This window comes from Cygnus olor, chromosome 12, assembly GCF_009769625.2.
Source record: "Cygnus olor isolate bCygOlo1 chromosome 12, bCygOlo1.pri.v2, whole genome shotgun sequence".
Classification (NCBI taxonomy): Eukaryota; Metazoa; Chordata; class Aves; order Anseriformes; family Anatidae; genus Cygnus; species Cygnus olor.
Genome location: NC_049180.1, coordinates 10,172,657 through 10,192,008, shown reverse-complemented (window position 1 = coordinate 10,192,008; position 19,352 = coordinate 10,172,657). Strand labels below are relative to the sequence as shown.

Sequence of the window (19,352 nt, the reverse complement as noted above, 5' to 3'; positions counted from 1 at the left end):
CCCTGCTTCACGCTCCTCAGCCTAGAAGGCTAGAAAGCTCCTCAGGCTGAACAGAACACCACATACACACATACACAATCCAGTTCAGCTCTGACACTTGATTTGACTAAATATGCTACCCTTCCAAGTGCCAAGAAGTCTCAAACAGACACACCAAATGGGACTGCAGAAACTAGAGAGCTCAGCCAAGCAGCAAAACTTGCTGAGCAGAAGCTATCAGGACCTCCTGATCCAACCTACTTGCAGAGCTTTGCTCTGACTTGGGCACAGACACAGAACAAGCTGAGCCAGGTACCTGTACTGTGATGGGTGACACTGTGGATCCTGTGGCACTAGTGACCACGCAGAAGGAGATACTACAGCTCTTGGCAGGGGACAAACCTAGTCCAACATGTCCACCACTGAAGCAATGCTTACAAGCCCAGCTGACTGTGTTGTTATTAACGAAAAATATTAAAACTATACTACTCATTTTTGTCTGTTACCTAGAAAACAACAGAAAATAAAATCTAGGCTATCATTCAACACCTGCATAATACAAATGGACTATCCATTCACTATTCACTTCTATGTTTGTGATAAAAGCAAACATAGTAACATTTCTTATTAAAATTCACATTAGGAAAACCATACAACTATAAACATACTCCCCCCAGTCTTCTGCTTTTTATATTCTTAGTACTTACTGTGGTATGTGAAAGAATAGAGCCTCCTGGCAGAGTTGCAGCGGACGTAGCACTAACAGGTGTCACAGTTGATTGAACAACTTTGGCTTGCACTGGAAGTCCTAGGCGGACAGTAGATGTGGCTACAGAAGTTGGTTGCTAATAAAGGAAAAATAAGAATTTTATTTTTTTCCCCTCATTAGTAACTTGAGCTGCAAAGCTTTTAATAATAGTGACTGCAAGAAGAATCACTATTTCTTTGTGAATTGTCAGCTTGGAATGCACACTGTAATCAGAAAGCAACTGGAATGTTAAAGGCAGCTGAAGGAAAATAACTGGCTTACAGCCTTCCACTCAGTAGCACACTCTACAAGTCAAGAACACTAAATCTGTTTTAAGCAGCAAACATATGCATTGTCTTTGTAATCTACCATAACTGGTGAGATTAGTATATAAATTTCTCACCATTATATAGAAGGACTAATTTGACGAGATTTAGGAAGAAAAAACGTCTTCCGAAAAGTTGTAATTTAACTAATACATCATACAATAAAGCAATTCTGACAAAAGGGATCCACTTGTTATTAAAACTGCAGACCTCATTGGTCTCAATTCTTATATTCTCTTATAACTGGCATTTACTGAGATTTGCATTCAAATAAATATTTAGAAAAGACAAATTTTCGATGTGTCTAAAGAGATCATAACCAATCTTGTTTCTCATTAAATAACAAAATGTGAATAAAGAAAAATTATAAGTTATATGTCACTGTAGTTAGTATTTTTATAAAGAACAGCTTATTTTAAATTCTTACACTATTAAACCTACATAAAATACTTCTTCAAAGAATATTCAGTATACTTATTAGATCTCCAGAAGGAACAGAGGCCCAGGCGGGTATTAAAAGCCCCAAGCATTCCCTACCAATCAGGCCAGCAACATACTCTACTGGATAATAATCTTTTGTATTTGGGGGAAATAAATAAATAAACAAATCTACGTGACATCTGAACAAAGCTATTTTTTTTTTTTTTTGGTCTGGATAGATTTCAAGATTTTTTTTTTTTTTTATCTTGAGTTGGGATGTCTTCCATACTGAGGTAGCCTAGAGGCAATATACAGCATCATTGTGAATAGGCAGAATTGTCTCTCTTTTTGGAAGAACTACTATAAATGCTTTTTCTGTTTTTAAATACCACACCTCTTTTCTCAATTGTATAAAAGACCAATAGCCTCAATTTCCTTTAAACACTGGTCAAATGAAACTATATGTACCTGATGTATGCCTACATTTAAAAATATGAATACTGTACATCTTGTTCATTTGCTTATAATCAGTATTTCTGACCCAAGAATACAGCATGCCTGTGCTGTCAGCCTCCTTCTTGTCAGTAACTGCTTCCAGAGTTGAGGATGTACAAAGAAAGCAGACAACCAGGCAACCTACAATCAGGCAGCTACTCAGTTCCACAAAAGATCTGTAAATACATATATAGCTCAGGCTGCTAGCTAGAAAATTCGTCTCAACTAACAAATGCCCACAATTCTTCATAGAAATATGCTTGAGAAAAAGAACTGCATATAAATAAAATATAAAATTTCAGTATCGTAACAGCGTATTACCCAGCTAAGTATGCAACACCTTCCATACAAAGTATTCCACTGTGACAGACCACAGGAGCAAGCTGTGAGACATGAAGATTAAATTCACCCTGTTTTAAAAGTCACTAGTGACAAAAGCTGTTGATATACAGTGGCAATAAAATCTATTAATGAGTTGTACATGAAGAACATGCCTTCCTAACACAGAACTACAAACAAAATAGTGGAACAGTTTACTAATGCCATTCCAAAACTCAGAAATGTTTAACAGGTAAGGACGAAATGAGCGGATGAGAAACAGAAGAATTTTTTGAGGTTAGTTTCTTGTTAAGTATCGTGAAAATGATCTTCAAATGACAATTACAAGTTACCAGAAAAGACTTTACACTAAAAATCTTTATACTATAAAGATTCACAACACAAACACATGAACAAGAACTAGTAGAAAACTATGGTTTAGAAGCTAACAGCTGTATTTTCTATGAAGAGAAATCTAACAAAAAGTAAACAAAAGTGATCAATGTCATAAAAAAAATCGTAACCCAATGTATCAAGCTCCTTCAGGAACAGTATAAAAGATTTTATGATATTTTTTAAAGAACAACAGCTACGGTTTGGTATGTTAGTGATTAAATTCCAAAATTACTAACCGAGGCTTAGAAAGGAATTTATTTTCCAAATGTAGCTGTATTATTTTTGATTACATGCATTGCATATTTTTATGTTTCCCAAATATATGAAAGTAATGTTTAAGGGGCTCTTCCACTTTACTTGGAACTTAACAGGCAGGAAACCAGGACATGAGTGAATACAGTACATATTCCACTACAAATCTCCACAGAGACACTTGAGAGCACTTAAGACAGCCTTCTGTATGCAGACTTAAGTTGGGTCTGTCCACACAAAGAGCTTACGATACTCTAAGCAGGGCACAGCACGGTGTTAATATGGAAATAAAGTTTTCAAAATGGTCCAGCTTATGGGCAGCTTGGATGGTAGATGTCCTAAGAATTCATTCTGTTGGCACGAGTTATGCAGAGTGCAAATTACTCCAGTTTCAGGGTGCAGTAAGTCCCTTCCACAAAGGCAATCAGTGCACACTATAATCACTCACAGAAGGAGCCAATGTGGAATTACTCTGTGTACTGTAAATTCACTCCTTAAGTAACTACATCTTCACTTTCCTATTTGGACCTTCTCCCCAGAGCTCTGGACACATGGGTAGAAAGGCAAAGCTCAAAGCATAAACAGGAGCGAATCATTTTGTACCTGCTGAGCAAAAACAAGGTGCCACTATATTAAAAGGAATATACAAGGCTGCATTTGAAAAAGCAGGCCACCTGAATACGGAATAAATACACCAAAATATCTGGGGATTATTTACCACTGCCAAGGCAGGACTACACAGTTGCATTGTGTACTGTCAGGTTTTTAAAATCAAGAGAAATTAAACTGCCACAGGTTAGTACACTGATGTAAGTCAATCCTTAGACACAAGTTAAGTGTATTTTGTACCACAGTACCACCTACTGATGAACACTCAGGGTGCCACTCTGCTAAGGAACAAAATCTCTGCTCTACAAAGCAAGACATCTTACTTTTGATGTTAAATATATTTTTCACAATCAATCTCATCAATAAACTTGGCCATTACCAACCACGAAAGGAAGACAGAAAACACACCAATAGGTGCTATGCAAAACTCAATGTTAGTACAACTCAGCCTTTGAGATCAGATTGATTTGCAAAATCAGAAATAAATGAGTCTTTTTGGTGTTTTTTTTTTTTTTTAATCATCAGTTCAAAAGATTCCTTACAAACAAAATAAGCCATGCTGACACTCGAGGACCTGATGCCTCAAACAATAAAAGACAGTGTTATAACAAAGAAAAAGTGAAGGTGGGATTGCAGATGCTGGCAGAAGCATAGAGTAAAGATCAAATGTGGTTGTTCAGAAAAATTTACACAGCCTTTCTTATAGGTATGCCTGGTAGTCCTACCTATTATTAAAGCATCATAACATTCCCCATCACCAAACTCTCTTTTCCCATACTTAAAATTATGTCGAACTTCTAAAGTGTTTGTGAAGAAGCTTTATATGTTTACTGACTGCCTCAGATTGAATTCTTTTGGTTATGGTTCATCTGGAAAATGCACTCAAGCTTTGGATGCAAAGCAATTTGTATGTTAGAGATTCAATTTTTTTTTTTTTACCCTGGTAAAAATATAGCCAAACTGTGCCAAAGGACTCCGGCTTTTAAAACATTTGCACACCACTGCAGCAAATGACTAGCAAGTCAGTCAACATACACAGAACCTTCATTACTACCAAAATTCTTAGATGTCACAGCACTGCTGGGGCAAAGCATCAGAATCCAAGGCAGGGAGATGCTGCCGTGTTCCCCATATTTGAGATGTTACTTCTGGGTTCACAAAGTAGGAGAACGGGGGAAGAAGATTCGGGACATGCAAAACCATGCTAAACACTTAGTCTCTGGACTTCTTTTTCTGTGGAAATCCTGCTTCTTTCAGTCTAGGATGGGTATTCTAGAATCATATTCCAGATCTAAGATAGGTTAGGAAGGAGTGTACAGGACATAAGCCTCACTTGACACCTCTGCTGGAATATATCTATAGGGAAAAGAAAAAACAAGAAAATAAAAATGTATGCACTGGGGCATGGAGAGAGGGACAGCAAACCAAAGAATACAGCACTTGAAAAGTAGGTGAATTTGGGCCCTAAAATTAAATTCCACCCCTGCCTCAACAGCATAGTGCTCATACTACTGCACAAATATTCTACTGCATGCAAATACAGATGATCTATTGTAATGAATACTCTTATGCCATGTATTTATAAGCGCACATCTTGAAAAGTGGGGTTTGTGTCCAGGATTGGTCACAGGTGCAAGTGAAAACAATGAAGTCAAACTGAAGACAAAAAAAAAAAAAAACAGTATTTGTAATTGATCACCTAATGTCTCTATTTTCTACTTATAAAAAGAAGCTAATAATCCCCTTGACTGCATTGTTGAGAGACTTATTATAGGGATAAGCTTTGCAAAAAAAAAAAAAAAAAAAACTGCTTGGTAATTAATTCCCACTTCAGAAAGCAGCTTAGATACTATGCAGCAAATAAGCCTAAAGCAACCCACTGAATAGAGGAGAAAAAATATTACTTAATTCTTCATAAGGCTGTTGAACCTACACATTGTAGAACTTAAGAACAAGAATAGTATGAGATCTTGTAGTATAAAGCCACTACATGAGAGCCACTATTAGTTTGTGATTCTTCTTTATAGCATTTCCTAATCTTTGCATTCTTTAATTCTTTGCATTCTGCATTTTACAGCCTTACTAATGTTTGGGAGTTTTCTATGGATGATATTCTAAGTTTTAAAAAGATATGTTAACACAATGAAAATGTAAATAGTAGAATTTATAAGAAGAACTTATTATCCACTTATACAGAAAAGATTCACCCACCACGAGGGAAAGGAAGGAAAACAGTTTTGTGGTTAAAGCACAGCCAAGACCACACACCTTTTAATTTTTCTGGCCGTTCAATCTACCTGCTCTGCTAACACGAATGTCTTCTCCAGAATACTGCACAAGAGAAACAAGTTGTCTATACAAAAAAATACTATGGAATAGCTTATTTGATAATAATGGCAATACACCTAAGGCAAAAACAAAGATTTCTCAATTTGCTTAAAATTTCTATGAAACATAAAACGAGCATTTTTCAGGAAAGCAGGAAGGATGTGAAAAACAGTAAAAAAAAAAATCAATAAACAAGAAAAAAGATCAAGATTAGAAGACGACGAAAATGCAAACACGGGCATAGCATACCATCAAAACTATGTCAGATTTTAAAGGCTCAGCTTTAGAAAGAACAGCTTCTGAAACATCAGACAAGTTTAGAACTGCTCTAAACATCACACCTGATGGTAAAGACTAAGCTGCTGTTGCCTGCATCAGGCATGCTCCATAGCAAAAAAAATATAGCCATATCCAGAGCAGGTGATTCAGCACTTTTCACAAATACAATCTCCGTTTTTTCTCATTTAATAGAACATATGTTAAGGCAAAACTCTCTAGAGTGAATGTCAAAATACAGAAAACAAATCAGTAAAATTTATTTCTTGAACTTGAAATTCTGAAGAGCAGGAAGTTAGAATAATGCCTAATTAAAGAAAAAATAAAGCTAGAATTATCATTTTCTTAGCAATAAATAAATAAATATTGGTTCATTGTACTATTTATGCAATGGAAAGAAAATTCAAATGACTGGTAATCTTACTTGTAGCACAAGAATTGTTAAGTAGTCCATTTATATACCTAAATATTCGGACTGAACTATCAAACATACAACTTTACCTTTTCTGATTGCTAACATTATACAAAGCAACTTATTACCGGAAAACACATTTTTAATCAAACCTGAAACAAAAACATTAACAAACTCTAAGACTGAATTTATTTCAGATAAATAATACAATAAGCAACCTCAGAAGCAAATAAAAATTATTTCACCTGATTTGCAAGTTTCATTAACACATACTCCAGAGTAAAACATTATAGGCTAGGATTAATATAACATTGGTCTTTTCTGTATGCTACTCATTTATATTTTCCTGCTGTCCAGCAGCACCTTAATGTTGTAATCACTGACAAATAATTTCAATTGAAAATCATTTATAATAAGGAACTTTTTTTTTTCTTTTTGGTTATGAATATAAAACTAACTGGGTATTACAATACTGAAACCATTAAACAAACTCTATATCAAAAGCATGAAAAGACAAACTGTACAAATGAAAAATTTAGATAAACAAAAGAAAGTCACCAAAGAAAAACTAGATGGCAGCACCTACCTATTTTTCATAATTTCACAAGTACAGGCTCCAAAACAAGATATGGAGGCAAAAATTTAATACAATCTAAATAATAAGTAATTCCAAAAGTCTCTAAATCTGATCATCTCTGAAGAATGTAGTAATTCAAGTAAACCCGTGCTTATTTGACCTGCTCTTAGAAGGGTCCAGAACAAAATTTTTCTAAGAGTAGCTGAAGTTCCATCAAATTATAGCTTGTTCCCTAAAAATCCTGTCTTAACTAAGATCCTATAGCAGGTAAAATTTTGCCAAAGTTAATGAAATTTTAATATTCATACGGAAATAATTTTTATCAAAAAATAAAAGAAGCTAAAATAAATATGTAGAAACGAAATTTCCAATTAAAAATATGCACTGGTAATTCAAACCAATGTTTCCTATAAACATCTTTTATATCTTCATACTTTAGATGTTTAACTTCTTAGATGCTTATACTATAAACATCTGAAGTTACATATCTTAATATTTCTGAACTTTTGTGTTTGACACTGCAATCACAGTACAACACTGAAAACAATTACTTAGCTGAGTAACTTGTGATAATTGACACTGGCCAGAAATTAGGACAATGTGGAAGAAAAGCAATCATAACACGTATGAAGGTGGTATTCTCATGTATTCTTTGCAGTATATGATCTTCTAGAATGCTCAAGGCAGACTGCAAATTTCCCATCCGTGTAGAAAGTCTGTGGTACCACAGACAAAGCTTTATAGTTTTCTTGGAGTAAAACACAAACCCAGTGATAAAGTACATCACTAATTTCTACATATGTAAAGCACCCTGCACTTTAATCCAAATCACGTTATTTTAAAATAACTGATAAAATGCATAGTAATAAATTTTATGAGCTCTATGTGTAAAATAATCATTCCATTCACGTAACGGAAAGATACATATTTGATGTAGAGTTAAAACTACATAGCCTGCAATCTTTGTCAATCTTCCGAAATACCTCAGGACTCAAGCAGTGAATGTTTATATTGCCTGTCATGAGCTAGTAGGACACAGTTTTTCTCTGCTTGGGTCAGTTCAGACTAGGACTCCTGACTACTATACCTTTAAGACATAAAACCATTAAACAGTATTTTTCACACTTCTAAAATTTCTACTGAAACTTTTAATTGACAAAATTTAGCTTTCTGACACATCAGAATTTGATTCTGAAGGGGAATACAGTTTAATTATCAGCTCACTGGAAGAATTATTTTTCAATACATACAAATCTCTGTATTTTAGAACTTGGTCCCTTTTTCTTGGCTAATCATAAGGACCCCTGACTAACTGACACTTCCAAAAACTTAGCATAATACTTATCACTAGAGTTTTCTTCCAGAAAACTAACGAATAGCCTCTGGTTATAAACCTTCCACCTAACCAAATGAAAGTCTAATATCTAGTTTTGATAAGGTAAAACCTTTAAAAATTAAACTTTTACAATGTGGCTTTAAAATGTTTTCAACAATTATTTCTAAATTACATTTTAAGTTCAAATGTATTCAAAACATAACCACTGTAAAAATTAAAGAAGAGTACACACTACACGCAGAGTCATGAAGTTCAATGTACGTTTTCAAGGGACATTATTGAACATTTCTTATCTTAATAACAACAAATAAAGAAATGATGCAGTGCAGTTTGGGCAGCTACCACAAATATCTCTCAAAGCAGATGAATCCTGATTAGCTGCAATACCATTATTCCAATCCCGCCACCCTAAAATTTTCAAAATATTGCATCCTGTAAGACATTTACCATTCATAAGGCCTTGCTGGTTACCTCTATTCTCAAGCAGTTTATTAACATCAACAAGTTTAAAGAAATATTTATAATGCTGTGCTGTGGGGTATCCAGCTGGTCAGAATCCTGCAGAAAAACAATAACATCACTCTACTACTAGAAGTAGCACCTTCAGATTTTGAGCATCTCTATAACCACATGAATATGCAGTATCCTCAGAGATTAATTTCTATAAAGATCCAGTAAGTCAGATTACGCTCTTTCCACAATTTTAACTGCTTCATATAAATTGAGAACACCTGCCTAAGGCCAACATGATCAATTACCAATACCTGTTGTGCACACATCTTAAAGTTGACTTTGGGATAGAAATTCCAATTTTCTAAAAACAGAACACGTCGCCAAGCAGTCTATCTACATTTTTTTGTCCTAAGATCCTAGGTTCAATAAAGATGTGCTCCTCAAATGTTTTCAAACTACAGATAATTTTTTAATATTTAGTTTGCTATGAATGTTTCCACTCTGAATTTTAATTCTGAACGCTGGACACAGCAACCAAAGTTACATGAAAACTAACAGTATGAAACAAAACCAATTAAAGCTAACTTATTTTAACAGACTGAGGTCATATTCTTGGTACAGCCCCACCCCATGATTTGTTATGTGTTTATGCTATACTCTCATTTGGGGATCTGTTGCTAGAACATGTGCTATGCGCTATTTTTTTTTTATTGTAGTCAATAGCATAGAAGTGATGTATTTACAGAAAAAAAAAGCAACCAATGAAACTAATGACAGACACACAGACTAAACAGGGAAACTTGCCTGGATTTTTGTTGCTGGCAAGCTAGTTAGAAAATCTGGAAATTAGCATAGGCTTACCTTTGTATTTGTTTTTCCTGACATACGTTTATATTTGAAGGATTTTTCCAGGTTTACTATCCTTCCAGATATCCCAAATTTAAATATTAACCAGCTGCTGTTTCTTCTAAGAGTTCTTTTACGTATTCCATCCAATACTGCACTTACCTGTTCCCTGAGAGCATTAAGTTCTTCAAGTGCCTCCAGGGTTTTCTTTAGGCTCTTCCTGAGATACATTCCACTGAGCTACAATCTTCCTAGTTACATTCATGATTAAAACTTACATTCTAGATGGCTGCTCTGTGCTTTAGATTACCTCATGTTATTAATTCATTTTCAATTCTCCAATTATATTTTGGCTTCCTTCTCTTCTGATAAAGTTGTCATTGCTTTCAGTTTTTACATGCACAATCTTTTAGACTATAAATATGGTATAATGCACAAAGCTTCCAAGGGACAGCAACCAAATACTAAACATGGGGAAATTCACAATCAGGTAATTTCAAGCAAGCTACAAAAGCTATTCAAAAATTCTAAAGGCATATTCTTCATCTCATTTCATTCAGGATTATTTAGCACTTCTACAAATAAAAAACTACTGGCAAAACTACCTTTAACTCTGTCTATTATTATTATCATGGCATAGCTGTCCTATACATCCAAAGATGTTTGCCTCTACATTTTAGTAGGATAGTTCAGCACTAGCCCTAAATTGCATGAAGCTGAACTGCATCCCTACAGAATTTTAAACCAAAGCAGTTTACAAGGTAATTTACCCTGTTAATTCACATTAAAAAAAAAACAAATTTAGTCAAAACTCAGACAAAATTTGAAGTGTAGACTGCTCACACCCAGAGGTGAATCAAACCTTTGTTTTGAATGAAGTATACTACAAAAGTTAGCTATTGTAAATTCTTGTATTGAATGTGCTTTGTTTTTTCTTTTCTAATTTCTAGTGAAATCTAGCTATTGAGTGCATCCATTCACCATGCTGAGATATCACAACAATTCTGATTCAGAGGACACAAGAGTCATTTACTAAACTGGCTGTATAAATTCCAAACTAAACTCTGTCTAAGAGTGAGCCTTCCAACCCCCAATGAACTCAGTCTGAACAGGCTCTTGAGAAAACCTATAAAGTAGATTCTTCGAGGAAAAAAAAAAATCGCAAGCCCCAGAAAATAAACTGCATTTGAATAAGTATTTTCTATTTTCAATACCAAGAAGAAGTGTGTGTTGCGGGGAGAACATTTGTAAAAATCTAAGAACTAATAATGTACAAAACAGAAGAGAACACAATGCACAAAAACAAAGTGAAATCAAGCCAGACATACCTGAGCTGTTGACAGGCGAAAAACTGGGCCACTTGTGGGCACTGAAAGTCTAGGTGAAATGCTGGTAGGACCCTGTCCCTGCGTTTGTACTTGAGCCTGCATTTGAGCCTGTGCTAGAGCCTGCTGAGGCACCATTACAAGTTGTCCAGCATCCGTGCGCACCAAGACCATACCTAATGAGAATAAAGTAAAAGTAAATACAGAATAAAGAAAAATATGAAGAATTACAAAGAAGCATCTAACTAAGGAAGACAGAATAAAAACAACGTACAGCACTGTACATTTTTCGTTATCCCTTTTTTTTTTTTTTTTTTTTTTTTTTTACTCTGGTGTAACATGAGGTCTTATTTCAAAGAAGAAAAGGAGCCTCCACTAGCAGACAAAAACTACCCAATTCAGTCTGAAATTCAAACAACTGTAGTTATGGTACCAGTGACAAAATAAAAATGGTAACTTAAGCGTATAGGCATGAAGCAACTTTCAGAGGTGTAGCTATGGTCAGGAGAATAAAATTAGAAAGAAATATTCATTAAAAGTAAACTATAACAACAGTCTGTAGCTGAGAACTGAATTCAGTTTAAATATATCAGGGACAACTACACAAGACCTTTACTAAAACAACTGTTTTAAGGAAATGCGTGCATGCAAACATTAGGCCAGACACATTGAGTATACGATATTTGAGATTTAGTTAACGTTTGAGCATTAACACATGAATTTACTTGGCATCCACCATCACTGTACTGGGAGGCACTACATATGGTTTAGATATCAAGAAAAAATATTGTTATACCCAGAGAACCAACATAATTAGTCTTCAGCAGAAAACAATCAAAGCACAGGTATTTTAGGAAACCAAAGGAATTTTTTTTAAATGAACAGATTACTTTGACAAACAAGTGTTTTCCAACACTTTCTGGATGTAAACAGGAATACTTTTAGATTATTTTCTGGTAACGCATTTCAGAAATAGACGTCTTCTACGCAATACACAGTCAGTGCCATCCAGTCTTGGCCTTAGTGCTACTTTCCCAAAATTTCCACAATCAGCAGGTCAGAAAAGGGGACACAATGGCTACATTGGCCCCTAGATCATCTGGACCTTCACACTTATGCAAGATCACTGCAAATCATGTAATGCGCTTCCTCCAGCTCAGTGACAACTAAGAAGCCATTCTCCAGCCAGATCATTTAAAAAGAATTTCCAAGTTAGTCCCAGAATACGTTCTAATGATTTAACCTAGATGTAAGTAGGATACAATGTAGTATCAAAGAGGAATGGATCTATAAAAAATAAGGATCTAGGAAACCACTTTTACTCTGTTGGTAACAGAGGCGGTAGACTGTTTCTGCAGTTTATCTCTACATGCAAATTTCTTCATATACATACTTTTTTCTTTTTTTTTAAAACTTTTCAAGAGCCAATAAAGAAGGTACAAGCATATTCTCACTTCTCAGGATTAGCTTCCCAGGTAAAATAAAAAGCTCAGGACATAATTCTATAACGAACATGTGAGTGAACTGCAGCATCAATAAAAGCCCTCACTCACCAAGTTTTAGATGCTCCCAGCCGACCTTCACTACTAAAATCACCAACAGAAGACAAATTTCTGCCACTATGAACCGGAGTTGTAGAAATCAAGCTTTAAAGTAAAAGCCCTACAGAGCTACGGCAAGGATCACATCAACAAGACATGATCATAACTCTCTTTCAAAACCCAAAGAGTAATTTTTAAAAGAAGAGTTTAGAATAACAATAATAAAAAAATCTTACAAAAGTAACTTTCTAGGTCCATTAGCCCTTCAAGCACCAAACCTCAGGGGTTATCCTTGTAAAAAAAATCCATAAGTAGATGACGTATTTGATATACACCATGCTTAAAGCATCTGGATACACAAATATTAATACAAATATTAATACATTGCCCCAGCTGGCCAAACAGATACCACATCTTTGAACATGTTGTGAACCTTATATAAAAATTCTCACTGGATTATGCCTACCATGCATTTAAAAAATACATATTGTTTGCATCATGTTGATTCACAGGTGTTTTGTTAATTACTTTTCAACTTTGTAAAATTCCATCTAAATAAAAAAATTAATGGAATAGAAAAATTAATTGCAACACTTTTAATAGATTTCAAACTATCTGATAATAAAATCAAATTCAAATAACTTTCCACACTATTGTTTCCAGAACATTTTTTAAATCTTTGACAATATTGCTTTCAAGGGCTCTGTTTTCCTCTTCTGTTTAAAAATCAAGTAGCAGAAGAAAGTTTTCAGGCAATAAACTTTATAAACAGTATGCAAAGTTACGATATACATTATCTTAGGTATTAACAATGGCAAATCAAAGACTAAAGCCCCTAATACAATCTGAAGAGCAACAATATCACTTTTTTTTTTTAAACTAAGCTCTTATCTGTTTTAAGTTAGGTCTCCATGAAACCACCGAGCTTTATCTAGTTGGAGCATTAGAATTTGGAGCTTGAGTTTCGTAAACTGTGGTCAAATAAACCGCTACTAAAAGTCTACTTGAAAGAAAGCTTCTACGCTATCACATTTTTGCTTATTTACCTTGGTTAACAAATATCAACTATTTTAAGAAATGTAGGGAAGGAATTATGTTATTTCAGATATCGATATCTCCAGGTATTATCACACTGTTGATATCAATAGCCCCAAAAAATTACTTTAAATGTTAATCCACCTAAATTAAGATGTAATAAACTTGCCAACTTTATGCAATGTGAAAATCTAAGTAGAGGAGCACAGACTGCGACCCTTCAATATTCCGCATGAAGCAAAACGCAGTCAAGAAGGAATCACCACGATGAAGAGATGCTGTGTTGGTTTGTTAGCAACCTGCTGAAGTTACATTTTCAGTAAAGAAAATTAAGAAACTAAAAGGTGAATAAACAGAACGTAAGGGTTACTTCAGAGTTAGAAAGAAAATCCAGTGATGTAAAGACTGCCCATACACAGCAAGGAAGGACACTGAAATGAAAAGTTTTAGATTAGATAATTTAGCCTGTGTATGGTCACCTGGTTCACATGTGAAGACACTCCTTGAAAATAGAGAAGTTTTCTCACAGAACATAGATATAAAATTACTCCTAGTTAATACATTCCAGACTTTTGTGGTGCACAGCTGTTTACCACAGCATTACTAAATAACTTACCGTGCCTGTCACCCTCTCCCTAACACAAGAAAAGGAGTAACTCACCCAAGAGCAGCCACAACTACTTGCGATAGGAGCAGTACATCCCACACCAATTACATCCTCCTTAAGGACAGCCGCTTGGGTAGAACTTGCCTTCGAACGGGCGCCTCTTCTTTTGTTCCCGGCACCCCGAGCAGCGGGAAAACGGCAACTTTGAAAAACCTCGGCCAAGAAAACGGGTCAGCAAAGAGCCGCGAGCCCGCCGCCGCCCTGCCACTTACCCGGCGGTATCGTGAAGCCCGGCGGCAGCTGGATGGTGGTCTGCTGCGGCGGCCTGACGATCAGCTGGGGGGCCACGATCCTCGGGGCAGCGCCCAGCGCCGGCCTGGGCGACAGGGCCTGGGGGGCGGCGGGGAGCGCAGCGCCCGCCTTGGCGACGCCCGCGGGCTTGGGGCCGCCACCGGGCGCCACCGCGGCGGAGGGCGGCGGGGCGCAGTTGGCGACCGAGCCTTGTCCCGGCGGGGTGGCAGCGCCGGCGGCGGGCGCGGGGCTGGCGGAGTTGCCGAGCGCGTTTAGTGCGGGAAGCGGGCCGTGCGAGGGCTTGGGCTGCGCCGGGGCGGCGTCGGCGCTGCCGCGGCTCTGATGGTTGCTGACTGGGGGCACTGCCGCCGGCCGGCCCCCGGCGCCTTCCCCGTTGGGCGCCGCCTCGCCGGGGAGCACCGAGGGCGTTGAGGAGGCGGCAGCAAGGGTGCTCTCCTCCTCCTCCTCGGCTCCCTGCCGCCCGCCGCCCCCCGCCCCGCTCCCCCCCGCGGCCTCGGCCCGCAGCGGCGACGGGCAGTCGGCGGCGGGCGGGCTGCCGCCGGGGTCGGGGCTGGCCGCGTCCCGGGCAGCCGCATGGGGGTGGTTGGTGGTGGTGGTGGTGACAGGCTGGGCAGGGGGGCCGGCGGGCTGCGGCGGGGCAGGGGCGGCGGGGCTGCTGCTGCTGCTGCTGCTGCTGAGGAGAGCGGCTCCATGTGATTGCTGCACACTACTACTGTTTACACTCACTCCCCGCCCTGCCGCCGCCGCCGCCGCCGCCGACACCGCCGCTGCCGCCGGGGGGGACGGGGACGGGAGCGGCCCCTGGGCAGGGGCTCGGCTCTCCGCGGCTCCGGGGCGCCCCGCCGCCTCCTCTGCCGCCGGGGCCGGGGGAGGAGCGGGGTGCCCTTGCTGCTGCCGGACGGGGCTGCTGCCCCCCGCTAAGCTCCCCTGCTGCTGCTGCGGCTGCTGCTGCTGGGACGGGGCGGAGGTCCTGGGCTGGGGCGCCTCGGCGGAGCCCCGGCCGCCGGCCAGCTGCGATTCCAAGGAGCCCACCAGGTCGCTGACCGCCTTCTCGTCCACCTCCTCGGAGAAGAGCAGCATCTCTTCCAGGGGGTCCGAGGCGCCCGCCGCCATCTTGCGCTGAGCTGGGAGCCGGCGGCGCAGCACGCAGGCGCGCCCGGCCTCTGCCGCGCGCGGGGCACGCTGGGAGGGGCCGCCCACCCCCGCCGTCGGGGGAGGGGGCGCGGGGTCCCCGCGGGCTGACAGGGGGCTGCAGGGTCCCGCCCGGCCCGGGCCCTACGCGGCCCGGGGACGCTGGGTGAGATCCGCAGCTACCCCGCGGCCTCTGGCCGGCAGGGTATGGGGAAGAGGCCGGCGGCTCGCCCGGTCTAGGCGGGGTGTGTGTGGGTTTGGCGGGGCTGTGTGAGGACCGGCGGCCGCGGGAAGAGTCCCTGGGCAGGTGCTGTGGTGCTGAGGGGCTGCTGGGGCACGGGGTCCTGAGCTCGCCCTCTGCAGTGTCACGCAGTCGTGTTACCTTTGTTAGCAGGGCTGCTGTAATACCCTGAGAAAGTAATTCCAGCCAGCACAGAATTTTCCTCATGCCTGGGGAGAACTGAGAGCCCGCGCGCAGTCTGTGAGTGGCTCAGCTGCCTCGTACGCTAATTTCTTCACGTAAGACAACTTCAAGTGCTACCGGGGCTGTTTGAAATGCTAAGATACGGGCAGAATACGTGCACTCCTCTGCACTGCTGCGTCTGCTTTAGGTTTAGACACTTACATCCGAACTACTGCTTTACCTCAACTGGAATGGTTACAGTAATACCATTCCTGATGTGGACACTTAACAGAAGACTTGTGAACCAAAACCAACTTCTCTGCGTCATCACAGCAGCTGCCTTTCCACAGCGTTCCCTCAGTATCCCCGCTGAACATTTGAGGTAGTTTATTCTGTTACTAACATCTTTGACATTGCTCTTCTAGACACTCTTTTCCCATCAGTGCTTGCCTCATGCATTTAGAAATGCCATGTAAAAAGAAAAGTGGCCTTAACCCATAATTTCTTTGGCAAATGACAGGGCAGCTGCTCTGATGGGACCTTCAGAATAAATGATTTTGCTAGTGTGAGCAATCGCTGCCCACAGTTCATTTAAGCTGTTCTTGCACACAACTGATAGAAACCATGTATTTTTGGAGCTGCCAGCAGAAAACAGCTTAGATTCTAGTATCTGCCAGCCTTCAAAAGCATAATGTCAAACTTGGATGTATTTGAGCTGCTACTCTGTGGCCTAGAATAGTGACTTATTCTTTATTTTTTCATTTTCCACAAAACTGAAGAATGTGCGTTGGTGAATGACCTACCTTCAGTTGCACAATGCACTAATAGAAGAGTGAAGAGCTCACAGCACACCCCTGCACACAACTGTTTTCCATTCCCAGGCTCAATCTGTTAAGTCATACATAGTATGACTTGGCTTGAGTCACAAGACTAAACTGTTAGTGACTTGTTTGTTACCATCCATTGGCTCTCAATGCAGTTTACATATTTTTATTCAGGGCAGTTTTTACTGATTGCATGTTTTGTTTTTTGTTTTTTTTTTTTTTCCTTTAGTAACAGGTTTGTGATGAAATAAACCACTTCTAAAATGTATTAAACATATCCAAACAAGGTTATGCTAGCTTAATTAGGTAAGTTTAAACGTTAAAAATCACATTAAACTAGTGCATATTTCTTAAAGTGGCCAGTAAAAGAATGAAGGCATGAAGGGGTATCCAGGATGTATAAATGGGAGATTGTGCAGTAAGTGAATGTGAAAGCACAGTAGTACATGTGAAAAACAGTACAGAAGCGTACTTAGGAGACGTACACATCAAAAATTTGCTTAGCAAATGAGCATTGCTTTTATAGAATGCTAAAAGTGAATTCTAACAAATGTTTCTACCTGGGAATTTGATTCAAACAAAGTAGATAATCGTTTGATTTGCTATTGCACAAAAATAAAGAATATTAATTTGGGTTTGTAAATATCAAAGTCTATCCAACATTACTTTGTCCCGCATTTAAAGACACCCCCCCATATTTTACGAATTTATTTTTTAATCAGAAAATATGCCATGCTTCCTTCACTTACTAGGCCCTGACCTGGACTTTGCATACTGCTATCTCCACAGTTTTTATAAAAGAATGGAGAGTTAGACACACGATTCTGCATCTAGTCCCGACTGTGAAAAATGTTTTTATCATACATTTTTCTAACACACTTTTCCATTAAACTTGTGTCTCCATTAAAAAAACACCCTAAAGGAAAGCTTTATTGCTGTGCAACTTTAGAAGACTAAAAGTAATCGTCACCAGAAGGAGAAAATGGCAAGTCATGATTCATACTACAGCTTTCAAAACTTCAAAAATGACCTGCTTTTAATTACAATGTTAAAGTACATTTGTGGGTGGGTAATCTGTAAAACACAAATTCCTCTTTCTTCCCACTCACCTCTTCTTAATTCAACCATTTTTTTAATATATAAACACACGGAAGGAAGTATAATAGAATATTTTATTTAATAAAACATACACATTGGACTCCTTTCAAGTCAAAAATCGACATAATATTGAATATAAATTTGTTGCTGAAACTGGCTTTTGGCTTGCACTTTTTTGTATGGACTGGGAGTTGTGAAGTTCAGGATCTCTGTGAACTTTTGTATTCATTGTTTTATCATAAAAATCTTTCTCAAATAGTCACACTTTTCATCACAGAAAAGTACAGAAGACATTTCTGAATAAATTTGTTGCTCTTCCTTTTTCATTTTTAGGAGCTAAAATGTATAGAATAATATTTTCAAAGCAACCACTGTGACCATCTCATATGACCTCTTCAAACAAAAACTTCTCCTGATTTTTTTTGTTAGAAATATGTCTATTAGAAAAATAACTTCCAATCTTATTTTAAAATTGCCTGTAGAAGAAAATCTACCACGAAACTTGTTAAATTGCTGTTCAGTAATCAGTCTGAAAAAATTTTGATGTCCTTTCAAGTCAAGTATAGAAACAGCCATATTGTGGTAACATGCCACAATACATTTATACATCGCTGGTTAACAAAATTCTCTAATTCCTCTGGAAAAAAGCTGTTGGATTTTTAAGTAAAGTAAAAGCCAATCATGAATCCTAAGCATCCCCTAGGCAAGGTATGTTTCCTTATTTGTCTTAACAGTAGCTTTACTCTGAGCTGTGTTACAGATGCTGATTTTCAACAGTTGTCTCCGATGGACTTGATATGGCCATGCACATCCAGTTTCTTTCAATAGCCCACCACATCCTAGAAACATAGCTGTAATACCCCCGGGCACTAAAACCCTCCGTGATTTTTCCAACAGTTTTACATGAGCATGAAACTTCCAGAAGTCTAGCATGGCTCCTGTTTAATAACACCCAAGCTCTTCCAGAAAAATCTGGCTTGCTCTTGTGTTTCAAAGTCGTATCTTGAACAAACTACTTGCTGAACTTTCACAACGTATTAGTGTTCAGTTGCTGTAACAGAGTCTATTAAGTACCCTTTTCAGATGTTAGTTTTTATTGCATGTAATTTCCTAGCTTGCAAATCTGAAAAAGGAGCCCTGAGGCAGTATCATGTTTTAACATGCTACATCTCCAATATGAAGCTTCATTCATGATTTTTGCATAAGGTGTAAAAGCAAACTGCCATCTCAAAATCACAATTTCTTTTGTGTTTACCTGTACTAAAAAGATATTTTTTCCAGGAGTAATTCTATACTAAAGTCATG

General features: G+C 38.8%; 1 protein-coding gene across 1 annotated transcript in view; it reads right to left on the bottom strand.

The window, feature by feature from the left end:
- Window positions 1-15,714, bottom strand: part of LOC121076953 (transcription initiation factor TFIID subunit 4-like) — a 147,644-nt gene extending 131,930 nt beyond the window's left edge. Inside the window, exons 1-3 of the mRNA XM_040571616.1 lie at window positions 14,552-15,714; window positions 11,100-11,272; window positions 687-824 (exon numbers count right to left, since the gene is read on the bottom strand). Coding sequence (XP_040427550.1) covers window positions 687-824; window positions 11,100-11,272; window positions 14,552-15,704 — 1,464 coding nt within the window. The 5' untranslated portion in view covers window positions 15,705-15,714. The remainder of the gene's footprint in view (window positions 1-686; window positions 825-11,099; window positions 11,273-14,551) is intronic.
- Window positions 15,715-19,352: the final 3,638 nt, after the last annotated feature.